Here is a 26,526-nt window from a genome sequence, read left to right as displayed (position 1 = left end):
TTGTATTGATGCATTTATGTAATAAGTGTTTTAATTTTGTAAAGATAGGCCTCAACTTAACTACTTAATATACTGTTATGAGTTTAAATTTAAACAAAAATGTTTTTTTATGTTAAATCTTGACCTGAAAAATAGCTAAAGCAAAAAAGAGTAAAGAGTAAAAAGTACAATATTTGATTCTAAATGTAGTGAAGTAGAAATATAAACACAAAACATAAACATAAAATAGAAATACTCAAATAAAGTACAGGTACCTAAAAATTGTATTTAAGTACAGTATATAGATATATAGTTACTGTACAGCAAATTCAGCCCATTTGTCCCAGCCTATTGTAGTGTTAAGTATCTATATAAGACTTCCTGTCTACGTGGTTCATGCTAGAATATTAAACCTGCATTTACAGATCATCAGGAAGCAGATACATTGTGTCAGTGCATTAGTAGCATAGAAGTATTTGCTATTAAGCTAATATATCTATCTGCAGACACCAAGTAACATAAATCACAAGATCCATTTTATTTTGAAATTCTATTTTTCTTCAGTAAGCTATTAGTTCATCACATAATGTTTCCAAATATAAAGTGAGCTAAAAATTCTTCTTTCATGTAAAATTGTTAAGTTTGACCATGAAGATTTAGTTCAGCCTTAAAAAAATAAATAAATAAAAAAAATAAAATAAAATCACTTTAGTTGCTCACTGGCTCTCCTTCTTCTCTCCCCTCAGTGTGATCCGAGATAGCAGAGGACAAAGACACAGAGGAAGAAAATCAAAGGTTTCTCTGCCGGCTATAATGAAATAAAAGTGGACCAGGTGTCCACTTCTAAGCTAGGACTCCTACATCTGACACAGCTGCACCCACACAGGTGTTCTGCCACCATGACACAAGATTCCGAGTGAGTCAGAAGAAAGTAAACATTATAGTCTGCCTTTTAACCTGAACTTTCTGTCAATATTTTTTCTTCTTTCTTCTTTGTACAGAGGCACATAATGGCATTAAGGGAGATGGAGGATTTCAATCAATAACATTTTAAAATGGTTACCAGTAAGAGATACATCCACTCCAGTACTCCACTTACACAAGTTCACTGGCTAGTACTCGTTTGGTATTAACATTCTCAAGATGGTGATTATCATGGTCTTTTTTTAGTGTTATCTGGGGACCTGGTACAGTCAAGACCTTTAAATGAAGCAAAGTCCACCTGTGCCTGCTAACTGAAGTCTCAGTGCGAGAATAGGTTGAGAATTGTTAAACCGAAGAGTGAGTTTTTTGTTTCCAGACTGTTCCATTTCAAGCATTTTTAGGGAACTGAACGGGTACATGTGGCATGTTTCAAATAAAAATAAAGGTCCAAAATATTTTTTTAATCAACTGAAAACCTCTGATGAGATCCTGATCCCCTAGGAAACACTGGGTAAAGGATAAATTGGTCTATACTGGTAACCTCCAACTTGTCACCTGAGGAAATACCATAAATTGTATTAAAAAAGTAGACATAGTCACAGAGATAGCACCCATTTTGGTTTTTGAAACCAGAAGTGACCATATTTGGATCTACAGAATAGGACGCAAAGTTATCAGCTAATGCTAGTGCTAGCAAAGACTTTTTTTTAGGATAAGCAAAAACTGAACAAGAGATTTTAAGCAATATATTTTTACAATTGATTATCATAAACTGAAAACACACTGAGAAACAAGGTAGCCTTGCCCTTACCCTGCTTTATCATCCATTTGATTCTAAATATAATTCACAAATTGAGCATCATGCTGTTTTAGAGGAAGTCACAGATGACAACTATAAATATCGCACCGACCGCTCGCGCAAATTAAAAGTAGTTCTAATGGACTCAAACTTAACCCATGGCACTTACTCTTGCTACGGTTCTTAACTTAACTGTATGTCGCTTTTGATAATAGCATCTGCTAAATAACATTGTAGAATTGTAGAATGAAAAAAAAATAGCATATGAAACCATAAATTAAGTAGGGCCATTTTCTCCTAGACATCTATACAAACAGACTTCTTTTTGCAACGAATGGAGTCGCCCCCTGCTGGACATTAGAAAGAATGCAGGTTTAAGGCACTTCAGCATTGGCTTCACTTTTCAGCCTGAAGTTGCCACATGGGAAAAAAGGATATAAAAAAATCTGTCAAACTCAAGTACTGAATCATTCTGAATAGAAAGCTACTTACCGAGGTATTATCCACACTTCCTATGGCAGGGTGGAGCTGGTTTCAGGTTCAGCCATCGTTGGTGGGTCTGGTTTCCTCTGGATGCTGCTGTTTAGAAGAGTTTTGTATATCACAGTTAACATTTGGCCAACCTTTCCTGTATGCCCACATTTCCCCCGAGTAACAAAACCAGACAACTGAAACAAATTTGGATAAATATGACAGATCTACAGCAGTTTATCTCAGGGAGGATTGGATCCTCCTTTCTGCTGAACTGGGGGATAGAATTTGGGCTAATAAAACAATTGTTTCACAAAAACTGTGGCTTAATAGAACACCTAGAAGTAGATCTGCGTTAGAATAGTAAATATATAAATATGATGATATAACAACCCTTCAGCACGGGGTCTATGAAAACTAAATGACCTCCTCGCCAACATCATTTGTCCAGAAAATCCAGGCAGTCAGCTGCATATTTTGCTTTTTCAATCAATTTTTTAAATCTTTTTTTTTTCCTGCCTGACATGAGTAAGCTGTTGCCATGGTAGTTCAGATGAAGCAGGAATGATAATTGTTTCACCATAGCAGTGTGTGAATTATTAAAACCTAGAGGGCATGAATGAGCTGAATGAGAAAAAGAGAAAAGAAATGAGACAGAATGAGGACTTGTCGTTTTCTGTGGGTTTCATTGGCGGGTTTTTATTTGGTCTTTTTTTGACTCTCGAGTCCCATGACCGCATGGATGAAACAGATGCTTCCGCAATTTGTGAGTGAAGCTCTTAGACCCAGGCATGTCCTTTGAGTTTTTGAATGAATATTTAAGAACATTTATTAATAGTGCAAATGACCAAACAAAGAGAGAGCAGAGGGGAAAAATGGCCTCTACAGGCCATCAGCTTTACCAACTGTCTCTTTAATGATATTTATTCACTCATTGGAAACACCTTTTTAACATGTCATGTTCATCCCCTCACAAAGCCAAAAGAATATGCTCTTAAACTATTTATTTACCTACAAAAAAAATAATTAACAAGCAAAGCTCTGCATCCAAAACAAACTTTCAATTCTGTTATATTACATGAAATAACCACATCTATAGAAGACCACATCCAGACGAATAACGACATGGTACAGTACTTTACAGACACTGAAAATATAGGATATATACATAAATAGTACTAGATGACATTCAAAATCAAACCATTTATTTTCTGTCCAAATATTAAGAATATAACAGAAATGTTCCACTAGAGCTCAACAAAAACATTTCATACAGGCAATAAATTAGACAAAACTCTCCATCTCCATCTCCTTCACAATAAGAAAGTGACTCATATAAATCATCAAGATATAAAAATACATTTAGTGCTCATCTGTGTTTGCATGTACAAGGTGAGTTGACAGAATGATACGGGATGCTTACCTGTACACACAAAATAAACAAATATCTCATCAAGACTACAAGCTCTAAAAATGTAAGAATTGGCTTTGAAAATGTAGGAGCTTGTAGGCAACAGGTAAATCAAATTACTGACATAATTTATAGTGTAAGTACAATCCTGGAGATGCAAAATCCAGACAAAAATCCAAAGTATTTGTCGCCACAAAAAGTAAACATCACCAAAGTGAGTGGCCGACTGTGGCAAAGAAGACATGAATCCAGCATTAATTTCCATTCAGTACCACCCTCATGCTGCTGTTGCATCTCCCAACCAGCAGGGTTCTCTAGCACTGAGACTCTGCATAGCCTTCATCAACAGGAGGCCCCTTTTTTAGGTTGTAATACCCATCTTCATCTTCCGAGTCCTAAACAAACCCAAAAAAGGAGACGGAGTGAGTCAGACTAAGCTCTGATCAGACAGACAAACACACATACACGCAGACCCAGACACAAAACAAGACATCAATATTTCATCAGCCCTCAAGTCCTGTTGTCAGACATAGAGAGCATGTAAAATTAAACGTGAAATGGATCTGGCAGACATGTCTCATTAAGTTATTTATGGGTTGTGTCATATATTGAATCGTTCTGTACTGTACCATCATATATAGGTCACAGCAGGAGGGCTTCTTCTCTTTGGGTTGGTGGATGCCATACTCCTCTCTGATGAATGGACAGCAAAGATGGTTAGAAATGATCACAGTAATCACTCACAACTGCCAGGAAAAAAGCATGTCACACACACTGTGCTGCTTACACTAGGCCAATCACCCTCTACTAAAACAGCCTTTTTACCTGCCTGAACCAAAAAAACATTCAAAGACTCCAGATTGTCCAGAATTCAGCTGCCAGGCTTTTAACAAGAATTAAGAAGCATGAACATATCACTCCTGTTTAAGCATTCTTTCACTGGCTCCCAGTAGGTTTGAGAATTGATTTTAAGATTTTTCTGAGTACGTTTAAGGCTTTTCATGGCCTCACTCCCTGCTACATCTTAGGGCTGGGCGATATGGACCAAAGGCCATATCCTTATATATTTAGGCTGAATATCGATATATGATATATATCCCGATTTTTATTGCAAAGTGAGAGCAAATGTTTAGTCAAAGCCAAACATGACATGTCACACATAGTTTTATTGAAACCTTTTACGCAAACATAAATACTGTATAACAACAGGAGTACCTTTTTTTTTTTTTAAATCAACGCTCTATAAAGTGCACATTTAAATAAAATCACATTTAAAAATATATCAATATATTTTTTATATTGATATATTGCCGAGCCCTACTACATCTCTGACCTCTTAACACCCTACACACCAGTCCATACTTTGAGATTCTCGGACAGGTCTCCTGACTGTTCTAGGGGCCCGGCTGAAAACTAAGGGGGACAGAGTGTTCACAGTCAGGGCCCCGGGGCTCTGGAACAACCTGCCCGAGGAAATCAGGTCGGCTGAGTCAGTCATCTCTTTTGAGTCTCTTCTTAAAACATATTGTTATCGGAGAGCCTTTCCTGATTTTACCTGAACTTTAACTTTCCTTGTCTTTCAATTGCACAAAATGGCGTAATTTACTTTAATCTGTTGTTTTTTGTCTGTTTTTAACTTGTCTTTGTAAAGCATTTTGTTACATGTGTTTTGAAAAGTGCTCTAAAATACAGATCATTATTACTGTATATGTTGTATATTCCATCACCATTTGTATATATATACATTTGTTTATTTGTGCACTTTTTCTTTAACTTATTGCTCAGTTGTTTCTATATTATTAACTGTTTTTTCTTTGCCATTTAAGTACTTCTGAGAGCATTTTAAAACTGGAGTCAAATTCCTTGTATGTTGCTCACATACATGGCCAATAAAGCTGATTCTGATTATAATATATGCTTGAAACTAAGGCCTACTCCTCGTCAAATACTGTACTTCAAAAGTACAGTTCAGCTAACTTTTTTTTGCTGAGCATTAGATGAGAAGATCGATACTACTCCCATGCCTTTAAGGATGAAGCTGGAGTCTGCAGCAGTTAGCCTGGCCCCGCACGAGGAAAACAAAGTCAATCTAAAGCTCACGGACTGATGTTGTATCTAAAAATTTAAAAAATGTAGTTTTATGGGTTGTTTAAACTAAGCTTTGCTAACGAGTTTTAAATTTACAGTATACATATTGTAACAAAGCAAAGTAATCTCAAAGGTCTTGTTCACTTCCCTGTGTTCGCTCTTGGCCTGGCAAAAGTTGGCGTGTGTGTGTGAGAGTGTAGAGTCATATATTTTGATCGTTTTTTTCTTTTTAAAGAATATTTTGTGTTATGTTTTACTTTTGCTACCATTATGGCCAATTGTTATACCTCTATTCTTGTGTTAATACACTTCCTAATTATCTGTAAAAAAAAAAAAAAAAAAAATCAAAGGTGTGTTCACTAAAATGTCTACTACTTGTTGAGGTTGTATGTGCAAATTGTTTTACATTTAAGGGTATACTCAATGTGTGTGACTATAACCCTTACCAGTATATGCCCTGCTTGGCAACCCCAAAAAGAGTCTTTATATACAGTATATACCTGTGTGAGTGGTATTTATCTTCTTATCTAACTCTTGGTAAGAAAGCGAATAAGCATGTTTTTCAAATTGTAACACTATTCTCTTCGTACTTGGTCTCTGCTGTTTGAAGATATGTGAGTGCAGTTTCCAGTAAATGGGGTCATTTCATTATGGTTTCTGGAACTCCAGAAGTAAAGACAACAATAAAAACAAAATGAAAAACAGATTGTGGTAGTTCTGCAGAATAAATAAATACTTTTTTGTTTTAATAATCAACAACACAAAGACTGGGCCTGCAGAGAACTGGAGTTTCTGCTCAACGTTTGCATAATCCTGTCCATGTTATTTATGCAATCGTGTATTACAGAGTAGCACTGGCTTGTTTAGCATTCATATTCCTGTATTACATCTGTTAAAAGAGCAAATACCAGCTCCTGTGTGCCTGCAAACCACAGGGAGTATCACTTCTACAGCCTGTAGATCAGCTAATTGCAGGCTTCAGTGCTGGACTCACAGCACCTTTTTTACATCAAGCATGCCAACTGAAATCAAACCTTTAACTCAAACTTAAATTCTTGTTTAACCTTCATCAAATTTGCAACCCAGAAGCACATGTATAACCATCAAAGGCTTGCAATGACCATCATTATCCCCAGGAGAGCCACAGCAGTGATTGGTTGAATAAATCTACTCACCCCTCTGTGACCTCTATGGGTGATCTGTAGGCCTTTGATTGGTTGCGCTGTTTCTTGGGACAAAGCATTCGTCCAATGAGAATGAGGGTGATGATAGCGGAGGGGAGGAGGATGAAAGCGAGCAAGACCGCAACATCAGAGAAGCGGATGGTGGGCACTGGGGAGGAGGTGGACGTGAGGTCATTAGAAACACATTAACAAGCTGTTTATGACCACACAGACACATGACAACATTTATAAGAACATTAATCATACAGACATATACTGTTAATGTATACCACACAGCCAATACAGGATAAACACAAGTCAGTCTGCACTAGAGGTAAATCATCCCTTCTTACAAATGAAGTAGTAAAAATGTAATAACCACTATAATAAGGCGAACCTATTGTGAATTCTGGATTGATGCCACTCTGGCACTCTCATGCCTGCACAGTAAATATGGAAGCTGGAACAAGCAGCCGGTTAGCTTAGTTTAGCTTAGCATTAACACTTAAGCCAGAGTAAAAACAACGACCTCACTCTAGGTCGAAAAAGTGCCTAACTGCACCTCTTAAGCTCATTAACCCCCTGATACAGAGTGATATTTCTGTCAAAATCACTTTATTCTATATGTCTCATTTAAAACATCGCCAAAAAGAAACCATTTGGAATAACTAGATCCTGTTAAACACATTAAATTCTGCTCCTCAGAGACACTGTGAAGCCATGATTTATTCTGCTGAGACAACGGTCACCTGACAAATATTCACTGAATATATTTTATTTAACTGGATCTAATTCCACTGAATGGTTTATTTTTGGCAATGTTAAATGAGACATGTAAAATAAAGTGATTTTGATATTTTTTACTTTTTCTAACGTAAACTTTCGTCTGGAAAGTTCAAATTTCAACCATAAAGCCTATTTTTACAGTTTCTTCCTACAATAAAGGGTGTATTTTTGGCGACCTTTTGAAGAAAACATATGTTTCAATCCTGCATTCAGAGGGTTAAATCCTTCTTAGTATGATGACAACTATAAATTTAGGTGGAAAAACATTAAGATCAGTTTGTAAAGTCAGTGCCTTAGATCTAGAGAGTTATCCTCAACTACTCCCCTGCCTCTAACCTTCTACAGTCTGCTGACAGCACGGGCTAATTTGTATAAGCCAAATGCCTAGCATCATGACAGGCTTACATAAACATTAAATAGATGTTTGGATTACCCTGCAATCTTAAAAAAGATATGTGGCTGTCAGTGGAATTTTAAACTTCCTTTTCGCAGCCCCGTCTCCATTTATATACAGTTTACAATTTATTGTGAGAGAAGCCAAATACAGACAGACTGAAGTGAAATAGAACAAGCGGTGCTAGGGATTTAAAATCATACATGTCTGAGGAGATAAGTATGATTATACATTTCAAAATGCATCGAGATGGGGTCATACAGGTCCAGTTTTCACTAAGAGTATGTTAGATGCATAGGAGGATGTTGATGTACAAAGCTAAGTATTTCATTTGATCTCTGACTGTGTATCAGTATCACTGAACTGAAACACGGCCGAGTGTTTCAGTTCTGTGGCCTTATGTCAATAAGCCAATGAGCTGAGAATTAAGTTGGATAAAGTTGCAAAAACAATTATAAAACACAAAGAAATACAAGATTATTAATTAATTAAGAGGTTTAATTTTATACAAAACTTATTTAAACACAAAACACATTTAAATATGCAAGATTACTGTGAAAACTAACCTCATGCCTCTTCGGGGTGGGGTAAACAGGCCTTTGCATAGTACTGTATATATATCTTTTATTTTGCCCATTTATGCATGTTTTATACATACTGGAGTATGTATAAATACTGGAGTATGCATAAAAACATAGCCATTAATCGAATAATTGATCGTTAACGTTATAGATGCTTGAGTTGCCAAGTTTCTTCCAAACGCCCATCCCTAGGGAATTCGGACATAATGCGAAGAAATTGGCATGTGTGTTTGCTTACCTTTTGGTGTGACAGTGAGGACAGTGTGTGAAGTCGGAGACCCGTGGACATCTGGGGGGTTTCTGACGGAGCATGTGTAGGTCCCATTATCTTTCAACGTGGCGTTGACAAGAGCGATGGAGGCTTCCCCCCGCGCCGGGATTCCCTGCCACAGGATACGACCAGCAAACTGACCGTCAAGTTGAGGGAATGCCCGTGAAGAGAAGTGGAAAAACTGGATGAAAAAAAAAACATATATTATTTGCATGAAACATATGGTTGTGGTCAAATTCAGATGCTGTGGGCAGGGTGTAATCAGTCCTTAGTGACTAATATTGATGTACGGTAATGTGTTTCTTATCCACTGTCTCCCCTGATGCATAAATAGCTGAATTCCTGGAAAAAGCAACACCTTAATAATTGTTATTCAATGATCAGTTCTCTTCTTCAGAGAGCATATCATAAGAATCATCACTCCCAAATCTAACTAATCCGTTTTCTGCCGAAGGAAAAAAAAAGTGTCTTGAGCAACAGGTGGTGGGACAGATGGTGGTGGGACATTTTCTTTTGGCAATATTGTTGACAGCAGAGTGAAAAGTGCTGCCTGTTCAGTCTGAGAAATACGAATAAAAATCTAACCGTGCACAAGGGCCAAGAAAATTAAATGTGTGTTAAAGTTACTGAGTTTACCTTTCGGTTTAACATTTACATAAGTCAGTTTTCAACAGAAAACTCCATCTCGTTGATACTCCCACGTCGAGCTGACCCAGACCTCTCAGCAACATGACATCCGGAGAATGAGTGTGTTGTGTGTGTGGGTTGAGAAGGGGGAATGGCAATGTGGAAATACTACAGTATGTTTGGTTTTTAACAGAGCAAACTTAAAGTGTAGAGTTGGTGTTTTAATACATTTTCTGACGCTGAGGTTAGGCCCTAGTTATGACAGATGACAAATGATTTGTTTTAGGTGCAAAGACACAGAGGCTTTATTCTGAATGTATTTGCTTGATTCTTTCCTCTACTGCTCTTAGATAGTGTTTGCGTTCTGCATCATCCTATGTTGTCTCTTTATCCTTTGTTCACTTTCTATTAGGGCTGGGCGATATGACAAAAAAATTATCACGGTAGTTTTAAAGCATCTGTACTGAAAACTAAAGAAACTAGAGATTAGTTCCGCCAGTAGAGGCTGAAATGCTAATGCTACGTGGGCTGGCAGCAGTGGCAGGCTGTGCAGACTCTGCTCGCATTTTCATACTTTCCACCTAACCACTTGGGTGGTACTTCTTCAAATGATTAACAGTTTTGTTGTTGTTAGAAAGCTCACACTGTTAATGTTTTGTTAACTTGTTTATTGAACTAAGTAATAACAGTAAGTTTTCATATGTCCCACGCTCTTGAATGCACCATAGCCATTCCGACGCTATTGAATGCGCCATACCTGTGTGTGAATTGCCGTGTTGTGACTGTTAGTTTTCTTTCGATACAGTGGCGGATAAATTGTAATATTCTTTGCTCTTTCCCAATATTCACCAGTTCTTCTCTGGTTTATTGCTCCAACTCATGGGTGACATCTATTTCGCTGCCCTCAACTCTGAGTTTAGCTCCACGTTCAGTCTTTGTCTTTACTTCTCCGGCAATTTACAAACAGAAGTGGAGCAGGAAAAGGTCGACTCTGATTAGCTGTTGTCAAGCACATTTCCGACATGTTTTATCGAGTAATTATGCTCACAGCTGATCACTGTAATCGACCTGTAATGTATCGTGATCACTAATCGCGATCATATAATCGCTGATGAGAGCTGAAAGAAAGCCATGTAACAAAGCAAGATAAACACAAGCAAAAAATATGACAAAATTTAATCCATTTATATACTGGCAATTTGTCCATAACACAGTGAGAAAGAAATTATTAAAAAAAAAATCTTGGATTTATGTATAAACTTCACCCAATTGAATGGTTAAAAAAAGGACAAGAACTGAAAGAAACTCTTACATTAAGAGAAAGGAATAGTAATGTAATACGAATGGACTCTTATTGCTTCCCTTTAACTTTGTACTGAGCCGGTTGAGTCAGATTAGAAACATGAAGACATCAAGAGGCTTTTAGATTATTTTTCGAGGATACGATCACAGCTGCATGGCCTTTATCTGTGCTTTCAAAGAACAGCTAAAGGGACTTATCGATTGCCTCTGAAAACACTATGGATGTTTTTCCGTCCAGCCAACTCATGCAGCCCCTTTCATATCAGACCTATAAGGCCCTATTTAAAACAACAAACGCAAGGCACACAGACTGTGTGGATGTCCTGGAGCACACCTGCTATTTTGGTTCATGTAGCATGTACCAAACCAGGGGAAACAGCCGAGCCAGTCTCAGGTTGGGGGAGGTGATGCCCACTTCAAGTACTGGAGCCACTTGGCACATGTTGGTGGTCTCACCATTAGGTAATCAGAGGAAGAATTTGCATGGTGAGTTGATTTTTGAACAGAGGACCAAGCAAGTAACAAAACTCTGGTGACTTCCACCAAGAGGCTGGCAGGAAAATCTTTGGTTTAGGAGAACAGAACTAATCTCCCTTACCACTGAGGCAAAGGTGATCACGTAGACTCACCTCTCTTTCTGCTCTATTCCACAGAAAAGTGAAACAGCCCCTCCTTGAGAGAAGGCTAAAGGTCAAAGACCCGAGACAGGAGGGATCATCAGTTAAATATTGGTGCCCTCCCCTTTCCCTTAAATTCTTTATTAAAAAACATTTGATGTTTCATATTAAACAGTCTCTTAGTCTCTTGTTTGTGAGTGTTGCTTTCCTCTTGGTTGTCACAATTTGATGAGAAATGAAGGCATTCCTGTTCCCTTGCTTTAGATTCTCAATAAAATAGGTACTTGGAGAGACAGAGAGCTTAGACTGCATCTATATATCACCCTTCTATCTTACAAGACAAATCGCTTTATAATTTGGCTCTCTTTCAGACATTCATACACACATTTATAAACCAATGGTGGCTGATGGTGGCAGAAACTACTCTTGCTCAAGGACACTTTGACATGCAGATAGAAGGGTATTGAGCTGCCAACCATGGGATAAAAAGGACAATCCACTCTTCTGAGCACCAGCCGCACAAGGGCTTAAAATTTCCACTCCTGGACCCACTCCACCGCCACAGTTCAACCACAGGTTGCTGCACTAATGCGTCTGACCCGTCGCTGGCCTACCACAGGCGATGTACCCTAAGCCCTTGACAAAATTGCAATGGAACAGTGCATTAGAGCTCTACTGTTCAATACCAAGCAACACGCTTTCCAAAGCAGCCCAAAGATGGTGGATGATGGCGCCAAGCAAAAGCACACCTGGTATAAAAAAATCAAGGGAAGACAGTCCGGTAGTTGGAACGCAAATCTGCAGCTACACTGACCCTACCCCTGTTCCCGCCTCTCAGTTGTTTTGTCAGACCAGTCTACAGTCATGGAAACAATTATTAGACCATTGTTTTCTTCAATTTCTTGTTCATTTTAATGCCTGGTAAAACTAAGGTACATTTGTTTGGACAGATATAATGATAACAACAAAAATGGCTGATATTTAGACATTTTCCATGACTGTACCTGGATGTACAATGTGATCCAGCATGATATAATCACTGAGGCAGGAAAGATAAGGTCTATTGCGTCCCAGAGGCTAAGAGGTAGACCATCAAAGAAGTCAAGTCAAGTCAATTTTATTTATATAGCCCAGAATCACAAATCACAGATTGTACCTGGTACGACGCTCTCTGTCCTTTCACCCTCACAGTGGCCAGGGAAAAACTCCTTTAAAAAAAAAACCTTTTAAGAGGGAAAAAAGAAGAAACCTCAGGGAGAGCGACAGAGGAGGGATCCCCTTCCCAGGACAGACAGACGTGCAATAGATGTCGTTGTACAGGACAGATCAACAGAGTAGAATAGAGTAGCTAGAGGTTAAAAGGGGAGAGGGAGGGAGGATAGAGGGGAGGGGTGAGAGGGGGAGAGCCAGAGATGAGCACGAGTTCTGGGAGGGGCACAGCAGCAGGTGAAGCGCAGTAAGAAAGGTGTTGAAAATGGGAGGAATTGAAGAGTAACAACATACCAGATGGAGCTGATGGAATTTGTAATGACTTTAGAAAACTGAATTAAATCTCTGAACTCAATGCCTTAAGTAGATGAGCTTATCAAGTGATTAGGCCATGCCTGTTGTGTCCACTCTTGATCTCACCAAAGACTACTGGCATGTTGCCGCTAAAGAAGAAGACAAGGAAAAGACGCTTTTCTAACGCAGATACCACCAGATACTTCGGCCTCATCATGTATGCATTGGGCAACCTGCTTAGATGACGTAATTATCAGCCCTTATTGGACATCTCATCATGTCCTAGGAGGACTATGGAATGCTGGCCAAAAGGTGTCATCTTGGTCTAGTGGAGACATAATATCGGAGTATTTCTACTATACTATTGGAAGAGGCAGTGTAAGACCCAAACTCCAGTAGGTGGAGGCCCACGCCAACAACTAAGCGACAGGTAAAAAGAGTCCAAGGAATTATGAGTAATTGTAAGAGTTTTATTCCTATATTTGTTACCATTTCAGCCCCTGTGCAAGGGATGACAGCCTTCACATCCCTTCAGAAGGCTTTATGAACTGAGCTTTATGAACTGCAACAAACGTTGAGGACCCATTCATCATCCATGTGACAAATGGGTCAGGAATAGCCATTGGAGCCATGCCATCCCATGTCAGAAGAGGGGAGGAACACATATATTAGCTGTAAGTTACTAGAACATGAAAGGAATTATTCAACAGAAGAGAGGGAGCGTCAATTAAACAGGCTTAGCTAAACGGCATGACCTGGGTTTTGGGTATTTCTCCAGCAACTAATTTTTAGTTTTCCTCTGGATGGTGAAGATACAAGGTGAACACAGAGCTCCACAAATCTGCAGCCAGAGGCAGATGGAGTGAGGTTTTCACAGTTAATTAGTGTGGTAAGGATAGAAGCAAATTCAAATTTTGTGAAGCAACTTATATGAACATGTAAACAAAATGCTATTTCACTCATAATTCGACTGAATTTTTAATTTTTAATTTTTGGCATCATATCCTTTTTAAGCAATGAGAGGAAACTGTGATGCACATTATTAATGAGCTCTGGTAATTCCTCTTTCGCATTAATGGAAAGAACACTGAATTATAATGGACCAGCCTGGTGTGTGTAGAGTTGCATGTGGTTATTCTGCAGCAGCCTGGAGTCATTTGCACAGTGGACGCAGAGCGTAATGGCACTGCACTTCTCAAATCAGATTTATCAACATATGTGTTCTGCTGCCTTCAGGGCTGCAGGGATTTAATTAAGGGAAGAACTAGCATTTCATGCTATAAAATGCTTGTATAAATCAGAATCAGATTCATATTGATTTAAAAATAAATGCAGAATGATTGACAGGTGTTTGTTTTAAGGTAATTTAGATGCTTTAACTGGTTGGAAATTGTATAAAACAGGTTTTTTTCCTATTTTAATTACTATAATATTTATGTACAATGCTCCAAGTAGTTAGTTTGTTGTTACTGACAAATCACTGAAGTGGCAGCTGAGTAATGTTGTGCCAGAACCGAGACGTCGATACTCAATGTTAAGACTCATTTTCCACCATATCACAAACAAACAAGTCTCTTTATGCTTCCTCATTTGTATGAAGTGTGTGCCTCTCCTCTGCCTGTGCACTGTGTACTCTGTGCTGAGAAAAAAAACACAGCAAAGGTCAGGAAAACAGCAGTCAGAGTGCTGCCTGCCCTAGTTGTTGTGCCACCTCCAAAATAGGAACCAAAGTGTTCTAAAAAGGCACTAATAATAAACTTATATAAACTTACACTAAAATATACTATATACTTCTACTTTGCGACATTTAGCTGACAGCTTTAGTTACTTTGCAGGTTGAGATTTAACATCAAATTAAAGTGATTAGACATTTATATGTATATTGTATATTAAGTAGTTAAATGAGCCCTACCTTGAGAAAATGCAAACACTACTTACATAAATGTATCAATAAAAATCTAAAATATATATATATTAGTTTACTTTATTACTATATTTAGAATATATGAAACAGTCTGAGTTGGTCCATTGTGCATAACGAGTACTTTTACATTTGATACTTTAAGTACAATATGATGCTGATACTTTTGTACTTTTACTGAAGTAAGTTTTGAATTAAGGACTTTTACTTGTTGTGGAGTAATTTCACAGTGTGGTATTCATTTTTGGATCAGCAAAAAAAGGGGGAAAAAGAATATATCTCTCCTTCAATACATTTGGTCAAATTAAATAAATAAAGATAACTCAAACAAGCTCAACATGTCCATCCAATGTTTAAATTAAAGTATAAAAAAACAAATCAAAGTGCAATAAAAACATGGACTGTAAAAATAGCCAGTGTACATAATTTTAAAATAGAGTTAGGAAAAAGGAAAGAAAGACAGCAAAGATAAATTTAGATTAAGATTTTATATAATCTAATAATAATCCATTGCACCTCTCGTATTTCCTCATAAAAATAAACTAGTTAGCTCTCAGAAGAGTGAATATCTGTCAGTGCAATGTCAAATTTATCTATTCTTTTTATGTCCTACATGTAATTAAATTCAGTATATAAAGATCACTAAATAAAGTCAACAGTACAAGCTTGACAAGTATTTTTATGAATTCACCTAATTTACCAAAAAAGGTCCCTTAAAATTGATGTAGCTACTATGACATCTACTTTTGTATTATGTAATACAATACTATATGAGTGTGTATTGTATATGGAAAATATATGGTATATAAATAAACATCTGTATATGAAGAAAGCAGACTCCCATCTTACTTAGAATGAGTAACGTTCAGTGCATACGGGATGTAAAAAGGTTTTAGAACAGTTTACTATGCAACACCAAGACAAATCAACACCATGCAAAACTGTATGCCTTGTGTGAAGAGAGTACATTTTACTGCCACTCGGAATAATGTCAACATGGATAACTGTGTCTGGCCTTTCAATAAACCGAGGCAAAAAGCAAAAGCAAACACAGAATCAACTGAACAATCACTGACACTGATACAGTTTTATTGTTTTACAACAGTGAGTCTATCAGCCACATTTTTATGAGAGACTGAGACTGATTGCAGGCCTGGCTGATTATTTGAGGACTTGGCAGAGTTCAGGCCACATGAGAGCAGCTTCAAGTCACTGACTACGTAAGAGTCTGGAAACAAACACTAGACCCGATGATCCTTTTAAACTCATGAGAAATGCAGCGAGGATACTGGATTGTTTTCAGCTGGGGGCCAACTTTACTTCTTAACTACAAATCTATATGAAGATTGAGACAGAAGCTTCTTGACTGACTTGACAAATTTAAAAACAGTGGCCTAATGAAGTTTTAGATCATCTTAATAGATTTATTTTTAGCATTATTCAGCAGAATCAAATTGCCAAATCCTCCAATTACCATCAGCTTTCACTGATATTTGACTGAACATTCACCCTCTCTCCTCCAATCTACAAAATTAATTCTCATCAGGACTGAGGTAATTATGCAAGCCACTGAAGCACTGCAGCAATTCAGATTGACACTAAAGCTTTGGCTGCAAAATTATATTTTCTGATGGAGCTTTTCACATGCTTATTCATGGTCTTTCCCAGCGTGATATACGGCTTGGGACACACGGGCCAATAAAGCAGCCAAAACTGCTAATGAAATTGGATGGAAAGTAAATGAAGGCTTAGAAATGAAAAACTTCCAGACTTGGTTCCATCTATGGGCTGTATCAGGAAAGTGCCACATTATTTATCTGTGATAAAAAGAACAAACTAGTTGGGCTGGGTCGAAGGGAATACAGAGGCATTTTCTGTTTGTGGGTAGCAGCTGGCACACCTTCTTACTAATACCTGTGCAGCTTAATATGGTAATACCAGGCTATCTGCTGACTGACACACACGTGCAGACACACTCCAACGCCCTCTCAGTATGTACTTATTCTTCTCCTCCCCCTACACACTTTTAGACAACTGCATCTTAATGACTAAACCAACAGCACTCCATATCAGCGGAGCCACAAAACATTAGCCTCCACTTAACTCTGAGTGCTCCTATAGGAAATTATGGCATATAGGGTTGCAGCTACCCACACTATGGATTCCCATGGTCCAGATGCAATTACACCGGACCACACTTGATGGCTATCTTCAAGAACAAATGGAACTGCTTAAATTATGTGGTGGATTTTTAGTGGATTGGTCGCTGAAACTGAACCCGGAGTGTGCAGGGTTAGAGGAGTGAGTGCAGTTATGGGTTGAGATGGATACATCTGAACACATTTGGAACAAGACCACGAGACCACCGCATAGGAAGGGGGATTATGGTAGCTGACCAGCCGGGGTTTCATGGGCAGAGCCTCCGGAAGACACAGAGGCTGGGCTGGAGTGTGGATGGGTGAAACCTGGATATCACTTCGACAGTAATGCTGATAAATCAAATTTATTAGAACACACAATATCCACTTTGAAACTGAGACTGACTTGCTTCAAGCTGCAGGTGCACATGAAAGTTCAGAAATCCTGAAAAGTCAAGTTGGGCATGAATGCAAATAAAGCAGCCTAAGTCCTGTTTGTACAGAGTGACCTAAGGAAGACACATACAGTAGTATGGAGATGGTACATGTGAAGTTAGTTAGTTAGAAATGAAATATACATATAGTGATGCCTGAAGTTCAATACACATTTTAATTTAAAATGATTAGCAACAATCTTCAAACTCTCTTCTTCAGTATTGACCTCTTCATTTAGTCCAGGCATGTCCAAACTATTCCACAAAGGGCCGTGTGGCTGCAGGTTTTCGTTTCAACCACTGGCGTAGCCACGGGTGTGCCAGGGTGTGCCGGTGCCACCCACAGAGACCCAAAAAAATTGCCGCCAGATGATGCGTTGCGACACCTGGGCAGGTGTGCACCCATCAGGAGTGATTCTGGTTTGCGCTCCTTGTGGATTATGATCCTTGACAGACAGCTGGTCGAACTGAACAACCGTTTTCAGAGTGACTCTTATGGAATAATGAAGACTGCTGCCTCCCTGCTGCCTGCGTCTGACGCGTTTTGCCAGCTGGATGCATTGCGCGCGCCGAGCAGGCATTATGGACTTCATTTGGAGGCCTCTGAACTCACTGTGTTTGGGCAACTCATCAGGCATAAAGTTGACGGGGGACATCGGTTCTCGTCTCTTATTGAAGTCTTGGATTCATGTGACAAAGATGTTTTTCCCAACATGAACTGTTTACTGCGTATTCTGTTGTCACTGCCTGTCACAAGTTGCTCTGTGGAGCGCCTGTTTTCGGTTGTGAACAGGAATAAATCCACCAGCAGAGCTACAATGCTCACAGAGAGACGTAACAGCATTTCGTTGCTCATGTTTGAAAAAGAGCTCGCGGAGAAACTGGATTCCGATGAAATAATAAATGCGTTCAAGGCCAAGCCACGCCGTCTCGCCCTGTAAATTGAAAGCTGCGCAGTGCGCACAGGTGAGCACAATATCGTTATGGCTCTGTGCATGAGTACATGCATGAATGTTATATTTCACTATGTTCATCTCATTGGGCACGTAATATCTGTGTGTGTGTTGTGTTTTTGCGGTGTTATTTTGAGAACACAAAGTGTGCTTTTTCTATTATTTTGTTATGCTGGGCTTACACCAAACAATTTCCACAGTCCCAGACTAAAAACTGAAAGTCTTTAGTAAATCTCGGAGTTTTACTGGAGACACAGCGCTCCCGTCATCTCCATCGTTAAGTGTAAGTTAGTAATCTGCTCCGTTTCATATCAGTCTTTTCCTAGTCTTGGTTTGGATCATATCAAACGTGTTTGATATTATCTCAAGTCTCAGTGATGTAACAAAATCACCATATATGAGCAGGGGAAAGGTCCCCAGTTCCAGACCGGCCAGTAAAACCACTTTGACAGGAAAAAGTAGCATCACAATAATGCCTCAATAAAAATATAGTGATGTCATATATTTACGGCCACAAGCGGGATTTTGGGGGTGCTGTTTCTTAGTGAAGAGAACAGTAAGGAGACCCAGTTAAAATGTATAAATAAATGTAGGCCTATACATAAATAAGTAATAAATAATCGATAATTAATGTATGATTAACTAAATGAGAGTTGAAAGTGCTGATAAATATAAATATGCAATTAAACAAATAATTCAATAGGGCATAAATGTATATAATAGTCAACTTTTCATGTCAGAAAAACAGAAACCCTTTTTCAGCTCTGTGAGGGGCATTTTGTGGCGTCTATTATTCTTTTTATTGTTTTTGCTTTTTTCAACACAAACCACTGCACACACTAGAGCAGCTGTAGCCAAAAGCTGCTTCTCCTCCATTTAGTCAATTTTTACTTAGAGCATGATGAGGAAAAAAATGCATGGTAGGTAAAAAATGCTAAAAGAATCTAGTTGTAGTCTTGAAAATAGTGACCCTGAAAGATTGACAGTCTTTGTAGAATCTCAGTGTGAGACTAGGCTGTGACTAAAATCTCTAAAGACTTGTCTTTAGATGTGAGCAGGTGTGAGCTGATAGTCTTCCAGGAGTCTTTTCCAAATCTTTTCAAAGTCTTCTGGTGTATAGGTAGCATTATCGATTTATTTGAGAGCACGTCACAAGTGAATGTTTAGACCTGCTGTGAACTAACTGTTGACTATTACTGAAGAGAATGTATGGATATGTTGTTGTTGTGTTAATAATGTTGTATTCCAGAGACACATTCTTTTGAATGTTTTTGGAGGTGTAATACTCTGTTGAAATTTGGCACACCCAGTATTTCTGGTGCACACCCAATGTCTTTTTTCTGGCTACGCCAGTGGTTTCAACCAAGCAAAAGCACAAACTTTGACCAATCAACTGTCTGAAGAACAGTTGATTAACTGAGTCAAGTCTGGTGTGCTGCTGCTTGGTTGGAACGAAAACCTGCAGCCACACGGCCCTTTGTGGAATAGTTTGGACATGCCTGAGATAGTCTATAAAATGCCTTATAATATTTGTTTACTGTCACAGGTTTAAACTATTAATACCAGGTTCAGTTTCTTACAATAGAAGTGGTTAATGAGAACCTATATAACATCGTATAAATGACACAAGTGCAAATCCAACACCCCAGAACAGTGCATTAAATATAAAGAAGGGACGTTATGTAAATATTCATGGAAATGTCCCATTATATTGGTTGCTATACTGGTGATTATGATGCATCTTTATGCCTAAGTTACATGAAATGTATTTTTTATTTTTTTTACCATATACTGCTCGTAAAAGAAGAAAGACAATTTCTTACAAGTACAAAGTAATGAGTAAAGTAAATTTGAACTGTTGTATTGCCTTTGATTTTTCTTCAATGCTATTGTACTTACTGTATGAATACATACATCTGTATGGATATTGTATGTGTACATGTACAGTATATACAGTATACTATCATAGAGGGCAAAGAAAGCTAACAAATACTCACATTTTTTAGGCTGGAATCAGTGATTTTTTTTTGTCATTTTTGCTTGACAAGTGACTGAAGTGATAGCTTTATTATCATCATAATTCTCAACTGACTAAAATATACAGTAGGGTAATCAATTGTAGCCGCATTATCATTTTTCCCACAGTTATTCTGATGAATGTTCACTCACCGTCATTGGCGGCCCACCACTCTGGGGCCTGTAGGACCAGTCGACGGTCATCTTACTGGTCGGCCTACTGGTGGACGTGAAAGTGCAGGACAATGTGACAGTGTCCCCTTGAGATGCATGGAGTTCTGCTGGGGTGCTCACTGCGATGGAGGAGACCAAGTGAGGGGCTGGAGGGGGTATAGTAGGGGGAAAATATAGAGTTACCAGTGGGCAGGGATGTAAAAGAAAAAGTTGTGATATGAACATTATTTACATGTTTTGGTGTTGAAAAAGGAATGAGGAAAGAGAGGTGAGGAAACATAAAAAGAAAGTAGGACACTTAGCAAGTGATACTTTACTCACTTACTGTAAGCACAATAGTGAATAACAACCTGATAGCATCCACAAATATGCCTGCATTGTCTGGCATGAAAGTGTCAGCACAGCAAATTACTCCTGGTAGAAACTGAACCGAGACTTTCTCACCAGCCTCTCTTGTACTTTTTGACAGCATTGCTACACATTTGTCAGTCAGGGGCCTTCAACGTGCAGATAAAGCTCTGTCCCTGTGTGTCTAGATGTTTTTTTATTGATATCACTGACATCATTCAGAATGCCAAGGGAGCAGAGCCAGAGTTGTTTGCAACAAATTATACTTCAGGGCTTGTTCAACTGAAACAATAGCTGAATACTGACATGTTCTCTTAAGACAGAACACTAAGAACACTAAACACTAAGCTGTTTTATTGATAAATGTTGGGTTCAGTTAAAGGACAACATAAAAAAGGTGTAGATGCTAAGCAAGCCAGGACAGCTGGTCTAGGAGGACATTGTCCACAACAAAGAGATGAACTCACCCCCTTTTACTTCATAATCCCTTGTGATGCTTGATTTATATTTAACATCGTGCAAATATTATAACATTTCAGCTATTTAGGGAATGATCAATAAGTTCAGTTGAACATATGGAAACATTTCAGTGTGCAGCCATGCCAGTTGATCTGCACAACTGTGCCTTGAGCCCAATGCTAATGTCAGCATGTTGACATACAGTAACAGTGCTTACTTGCTGATGTTTAGCTGATTATGTCTGCCAGGTTCAACATTTTAGATTAGTGTGTCAGCAGGCTATCGTAGTGTAACAGCTACCCAGTGTGTGGATGCTTATTGTGTATGTTGAGAAAATAAAAATCATAAAAGTGACTGGAGTTGTATCCGCCGTACCTTTCCCGATAACCCTTCCAGAGGGGAGTTTATTAAAATGTAGAAGATAGATTAGTAAAAATCTGGACAGCATGCTAACAAAGGACAAGACAAAGGAATGATGGTGGATAGTATTAGCTCTGCAGTATTTAGTCATAAAAACAAAGTATCAGAGAAAGTGCACAAGGCTGAGGCTGATGTGAATGTGATTTGTTTTGCAGTCATAAAGTTTTGAACCAATGCTGGCACTAGATACATATTAAGGGGATCACTAAAGTCTGTAGAATGTGTCCTCATCCTTAAATTTTACTGCAATCCATACAGTGGTTGTCAAGATATTTAACTCAACGTAAAAGAAAAGAAAAAAAAAGATGTCAAGCTCATCTTGGCAGAACCCAATATCCTGGAATTGAACATGAAATTAGAAAAAGAAACCAAAACTGAGCTAAAATTTGTGATATTTCTGTCAAAATCACTTTATTTAAAACTCCGCCAAAAATAAACCATTTGGAATAACTAGATCCTGTTAAAAACATTAAATTCTGAGCTCCCCCAAGAACAACAAGAAGCCACGATTCATTTTGCTGAGACGAACAGTCACGTGACAAAAACATTTTTCCCTGAAAACCAGTTTACACAGAGCAGAGAGGAGAGGACAGGAACGGTTGTAAACATGCAAAAAGTTAAATATGTATAACATGTGGAGACCAATTTTTCCTTTCCAACATTCATGAGACTTTTGGGAATTTGGAAAAGTGTTGTTCCAAGAAATACAAAGTGTCTTTTCTTCTTTTTTTTATGATTTCTGTATCTAGCCATGATTGTGCTGATTCCATAAGGGTACATGACTTATGCTGTATTGTAGTAAACTTCAAGGCCACAATGAGTAAAAAAGAGCAACAAAAAAACCCACCATGAAAGCTTGTTGGGGTTCAGAGGGTTAAATATCTGTAGCAAAGTTTACAGCAATCTCTACAGTAGATGCTGAGATTTTTCCATCTCTAAAGCAACAGACCTGACATGGCTAAAAACAAAGGTACCATCACAATGTATCACCATTGGACTTTAACCTGAACCTATCATGGGAAACTGGCTATATTTGTGTGTCAAATCAATCACATTTATATACATTTTTAAGGGGGTATAAATGAAACAGTTCTCCATTTCAAAGCAAAGGCCTCAAACTGCCTTTTTTCCCTCAAAGGATGTAGCAACTATCAGTTGATATATCGGATCTTAAACTGACACCACTGTTTCCATCTGAGACTGCAGAGGCCTTGATAAGGACGATGTTTAAAGAGTGTACAACATATCATACGATCTGCCCGATTCATCTACAAAGACCCTGGGGTGAGCGAGTCGACAACATGAACAAAGCTATCTCTTCATGAAAGTGGAAATCAAGCAGAGGGGGCCTTGAAAGCCGAGCTGCTCTTGAACTTGGAAGACACGATAGTTTCAATCCAGTAATAATTAGTGGTGGGATAGCAACGCTGGCAGCTCATCAGTGGACACGCTGACACCAAGTTTCTACAAGACGTCAAGACATTTAACAGGGAAAAACGTCTGAAGGAAGACATCATGTTGTGACACTTCCCTCGCCATCTTCTTGACGTGAAGAACCGACTCTGTGTATATCCAAAGCACACACTGGGCTCTAGGCAATAATGGAGCTCAAAATACAAATGTAATCAAATAAAGACAAACCATAATGACCCTAATCTGCTGTAGCATTTTCAGTGTTCTAACTAAGATGCACAGTAGCCATTACTGTACACATATGTCATTTTTATTCCTTCAAAACAGGTTAGAGTGAAGCAAAGAGCTGCCCACAGTTCAGAGCCATGTTTGTAATATAATTGGCAAAAAGACAGAGCTCTTAACTCACTGCATACCACTTGTCAGAATCCCTCAGAGCATGGCTTTTTACACTGGCCTGTTCCTACTGTGTCCCCAGTGGCAGCTTTAAGATCTGGAAGGGCTGTTTGACTCATTCCCATAAAACTGAATCATTAAGCGACGAACGCATGACTTTGAATGCGTCTGAAGTTCATTTCGACTTCACAATAATGCTTAGGCTACTTTAATTTCATGGTTAAGTCTTTATCTGCTGTATGTGTCCATTTAAAATGCAAAATGCAGTCTTACGGCGTTTGATAGTGTTTACGGTGCTGCAGAACTTGTTTAATGTCGGCTTGGAAATGAAACTATTAAAAGTGAGTTATTGTTACAGGAAATTCAAACAATACCCGAGTAAGACGTTATTATCGACTCATGTTCCTCGCACTAGGCCTACTTGCTAGAACAAACATTAAGCTAAGACAGAGTTTCTCTCTGTTGTAACTTGTGTTGAAACTCAGCGACGTGTAAGAGGAGCTCTGGCCTGTTTACTCACCGAAGCAGCCGACCAAATACAGCAGCAAAACGACATTTAGAGCGGTATTCCCTCGACGCGGTCCAAGCATTTTAAGTTGTGAAAACTGGTTCATGACCATAGGAAGGAAAAAAACAATCCAAGTTGCGTCAAACCTTCGGAAAAATTCCGTCCATTATCTATTTTGTCATGACTCAGTTTCTCCGTTGCGCCTGCACACTGCGGGCTGACTATCCTACCTGACAAACAGGTGTATCAGGAAGTGGGTGTTGGATCTTTGGGAGTAAAACAACATCTTAGTTTAAATGAAGGGTGGATAAAACTTACGATATATCATGCAACTAGTGACTGAGCAGTGTCTTTATTTAAACCGTCTTAACCCTCAGGGCGTCTGTGTCCCAAACATGAACTGTATAAAGTTTTGTATAGTGTATCTTTATACACTCTATTGTCACGTTTGTATGGAAGCCCATTTCTGTCAATGTCCTCAGTTTTTTATTTATTTAAATAATTAGTATCTACATAAGATAAGATGAGATAGAACTGTATTAATCCTGAAGGAACAATCACAAAAACAATCACACAAAAAACAATGAACAAAATAGGTCAAAAGTAACAATATCTAATATAAATACAAATAGGCTATATTAATATATAAATTAATAAAATAAAGAGTCCAAGGAGTAAATTTAAATGTATTTTTTAAAGTAAGCACAATACATTTACTTGAGGAAAAAATTACTCTTTCTGAATCAATGAGATGATGATAATTCTGAGAAGAAGAAAAAACATCTGCTCTTGTTTACAGAGGCATAATAATTCCCTTGAGAAAAAAGTTTTTCTCAGTTGAGTTTTTTTGTTAATCAATGTATAGGCCTATCTCAAGTTTTCATGGGGGGAAAAGTCTGTTCTTACAAATGAATGACATAATTCTGTGAGTCTTTCTGAATTACAGAGATAATCATCTCAAAACCAAGTGCAGAATTTTTGGGGGTGAAAATTTTTCAGAATTTTGAGAAAAGTATCTCATTTTTTCAGAAAAACTGAATTTCTTTTTTCTAATTTTGTAAAATAATGACTCAACATAATGAGAAACCTTCTAAACCATAATGACCTCTCAAAAATAATTAAACATCAAAGCAATTAGAAATGTTTTTTAAATGTGCATATTCCTATGTGGTTTTTTTATTCATTCTTTTAAATATATAGTAGTAGTAGTAGTGCAATTAGTAAGATTATCCACATATTTTTTAAATGGATTTATAAAAGAAAATATCATACAAGAGCTGTCATTGGCATTGGTACCAGTATCAACAATTCCCAGCCCTAGGTGTCTTGCTGTTAAGTATTTAACTCCAAATAAAACATCTAGCTATAAAGGTTGTAATTAAACACTGAAGGAGATTGTGACACACAGCTAACACATACACACTGTATTTGACAGAGCGAGACCCAGAGTATGTTGCTCTGATTTGATATCCTCTGATGTGTCACGAAATTAAATGAGATTATACAACACAACTACATCATCTCTGTTGTCAGGATGGAGGAAACGCTCCTGGCAGAGCAGATGGATGTCAAGATGTAACTGACAATCCAGACCAAATAAAGGCATAAATAAACTTCAAACGGACTCTGTAAAAACATGTAATGGAGAGATAAAGCATCACACCAGAGTAAAACTGAACCAGGAAAAAGGCTAGAAAAACAAATACCTTCTCCCATTAGAGATAATTACAACAGTAAAGACAGCAGATCGGGGACAGGGATAGTGGAGTAATGTGCCTCGAAATAGCAGGGGAGTCCCACAAGAGCATCCATGGTTTTATACAGAAGCTGGCTGGGGAGATAAGCGAAGGACTGGGCCTCAGGCCTGCACACAGAAAAGGTTATATGAGGGGATGGTGATGTGAGAAGAGAATGTGTTATATTTTAATATGGTTTTATTTTGGCTCCACAGCTCTGAACTGCCTCAGCGACTAACTCACTATCTCCAGCAATAATTTAATTTCTCTACATGAAAAATATTTGCCAGTTTATTCTGAAAACAGCTATCTTATTTTACCTTTCTTCTTTGTTTTCTACCATCCTAACAATTCCAACAACATTTATGTACTGTCACTAGAATAACTTAAGCAGCTCATTTTAAACAGTGAGGTATTTTTTAAGAAATGCTCTCACTACAATGAAATGCTACTGTACACTAACTACCTAACATCATCACACATGAATAAAATTCTCAGCTTCCCAATGATTCCAAATTTATGCAATTCACGGACTGTTAAGTGACCCCAGTACGCAGAAATATTCCTATGAAATAGGTGAAAAATAATGCATGAGGAAAAACTATGTGGTTCTTACCTCAAACTGCATGTTATCATCATGAAGCAGACATGTGTGTAAAGAGGAGACTTGTTGCTCATTTTCATTCAAATATCT

The 26,526-nt window shown here is 38.1% G+C and overlaps 1 protein-coding gene across 1 annotated transcript; it reads right to left on the bottom strand.

Annotated features, from left to right (window-relative positions):
* Positions 1-3,226: 3,226 nt before the first annotated feature.
* mpzl3 (myelin protein zero-like 3) lies at positions 3,227-24,419 on the bottom strand. Its single transcript, XM_059330453.1, has 6 exons — positions 24,109-24,419; positions 20,532-20,698; positions 8,835-9,048; positions 6,848-7,004; positions 4,214-4,277; positions 3,227-3,979 (listed from the first exon to the last, which is right to left on the bottom strand). The coding sequence occupies exons 1-6, from the start codon at positions 24,206-24,208 to the stop codon at positions 3,899-3,901; spliced, it is 783 nt and encodes a 260-aa protein (XP_059186436.1). The 5' UTR covers positions 24,209-24,419; the 3' UTR covers positions 3,227-3,898.
* Between the last annotated feature and the right edge of the window lie 2,107 nt (positions 24,420-26,526).

Source organism: Centropristis striata, chromosome 4 (assembly GCF_030273125.1).
Source record: "Centropristis striata isolate RG_2023a ecotype Rhode Island chromosome 4, C.striata_1.0, whole genome shotgun sequence".
NCBI classification, from domain to species: domain Eukaryota; kingdom Metazoa; phylum Chordata; class Actinopteri; order Perciformes; family Serranidae; genus Centropristis; species Centropristis striata.
Note: the sequence above shows the minus strand (reverse complement) of the source record. Positions and strands in the feature narration are given on the sequence as shown.